This window comes from Stegastes partitus, unplaced genomic scaffold (assembly GCF_000690725.1).
Source record: "Stegastes partitus isolate 25-593 unplaced genomic scaffold, Stegastes_partitus-1.0.2 Scaffold101, whole genome shotgun sequence".
Classification (NCBI taxonomy): Eukaryota; Metazoa; Chordata; class Actinopteri; family Pomacentridae; genus Stegastes; species Stegastes partitus.
The window spans coordinates 738823-740109 of record NW_007577832.1 but is presented as its reverse complement, the minus strand read 5'-3'; the positions used below and the strand labels follow the sequence as shown (position 1 = coordinate 740109).

The 1287-nt window shown below is 40.0% G+C and overlaps 1 protein-coding gene across 1 annotated transcript in view; it reads left to right on the top strand.

The window, feature by feature from the left end:
* The first annotated feature begins 243 nt into the window (after positions 1-243).
* Positions 244-1287, top strand: part of fra10ac1 (FRA10A associated CGG repeat 1) — a 17120-nt gene continuing 16076 nt past the window's right edge. The window contains exon 1 of the mRNA XM_008277586.1: positions 244-390. Within this exon, the coding sequence (XP_008275808.1) occupies positions 373-390 (18 nt within the window). The 5' untranslated portion in view covers positions 244-372. The remainder of the gene's footprint in view (positions 391-1287) is intronic.

The window sequence follows — 1287 nt, the reverse complement described above, 5'->3', positions numbered from 1 at the left end:
ATTAATCCTGTTTTGAAGCTGTGCATTGATGTAGCACACAGGGTGTATGGTGGGGGGTGGGGGACAGAGGCTCTGTCACTGGGGGTCTCCGGTCTTGTTGACGACACCAGCTGCTGCAGGGGAAAAAAAAAAAGAAGCCAAAAATCACTTCTAATATCAGCAGATTAATTTTAAATCACAACGTGACCCAATTTCCGCATTAATAATAAAGATAAACGGTACTTATTTGTTATTATTTTTGAGCAGAATAAAATAATGAAGCTATTCTAGACGTCATTATTCCGCGACTTAGTGTGTGACGTCATCACCAGGCGGCGCGCCGTTTCATTTTGTAAACATTGAAAAGCTGGAGACTCTAAAATAGAGAAACTCATGGATAGTCTTGTGAAGGTAAAAAAAAAAATGCATCGTAAAGTCAAACATTGTTTTCATGCAGACAGGTCTGGAAGAATATTTAGCGGTTAATGTATTTGTTGTTTGCCAGCTAGCAGCTAAATTAGCGACAGAGTTACTTCTATCAGTACTACTCGCCAACGTTACTGCCTGGTTTGCGAGTTACAGTTTCGCTTCTAAGGAACAAGAATCATCTGAGTACCACGCTTTAGCCGTGAGTTTAGATAATCAGATGATTGTTCACTGACTCTTACGCCTGTTTGCAAAAGACTTACCACAGGCACTACCATGTAAAGTATGAACAACATGGTATCTTCCGCTTCCTGAAAGCGAAGGCAGCGAAAAGTGCAGGGTTTTAAGGCTGAGCGTGCGTGTGCGTGTGTATGGTTCTTTTCCGGTTGTCACAGCGGTTAACATATGCTGAGACCACTGTGCAAACTCTCGCAAGTTGCCATGCATGCAAGTCTCTCATGTGCATGCAGAAAGGCTTTTTTTGAATGTGTCTTTCTGCAGGCTGATCATTTTGTTGCGTGCATAAGTCCCAGGGCTGAACAATTAATCGATTTTCAAATTAAAATCAGAGTTTGAAACAATGCAATTAGCAAATTACAAAGACTGCAATTTAGAATGTACATCATGCATTCATTGTCTGACCTATGGGTTTATTCTTCAGTTTTATGACTTTACTTAACTTTATTGCTGACTGTGCAATACTGCTCCTGAGTCATGACTGACCTTCCTGTTTCAGTGTCAGAGCCTGGTAACAGGAAAGTCCTATTGTTTTCTTGTTGGAATTTAGTTCTTGTTATTCTTACTTTATTCATTTAGCTTGACACAGTCACAGCGTATTGATAATTGTTCTGTCTCCCATGTGTTTATCACATTAAAAAATGT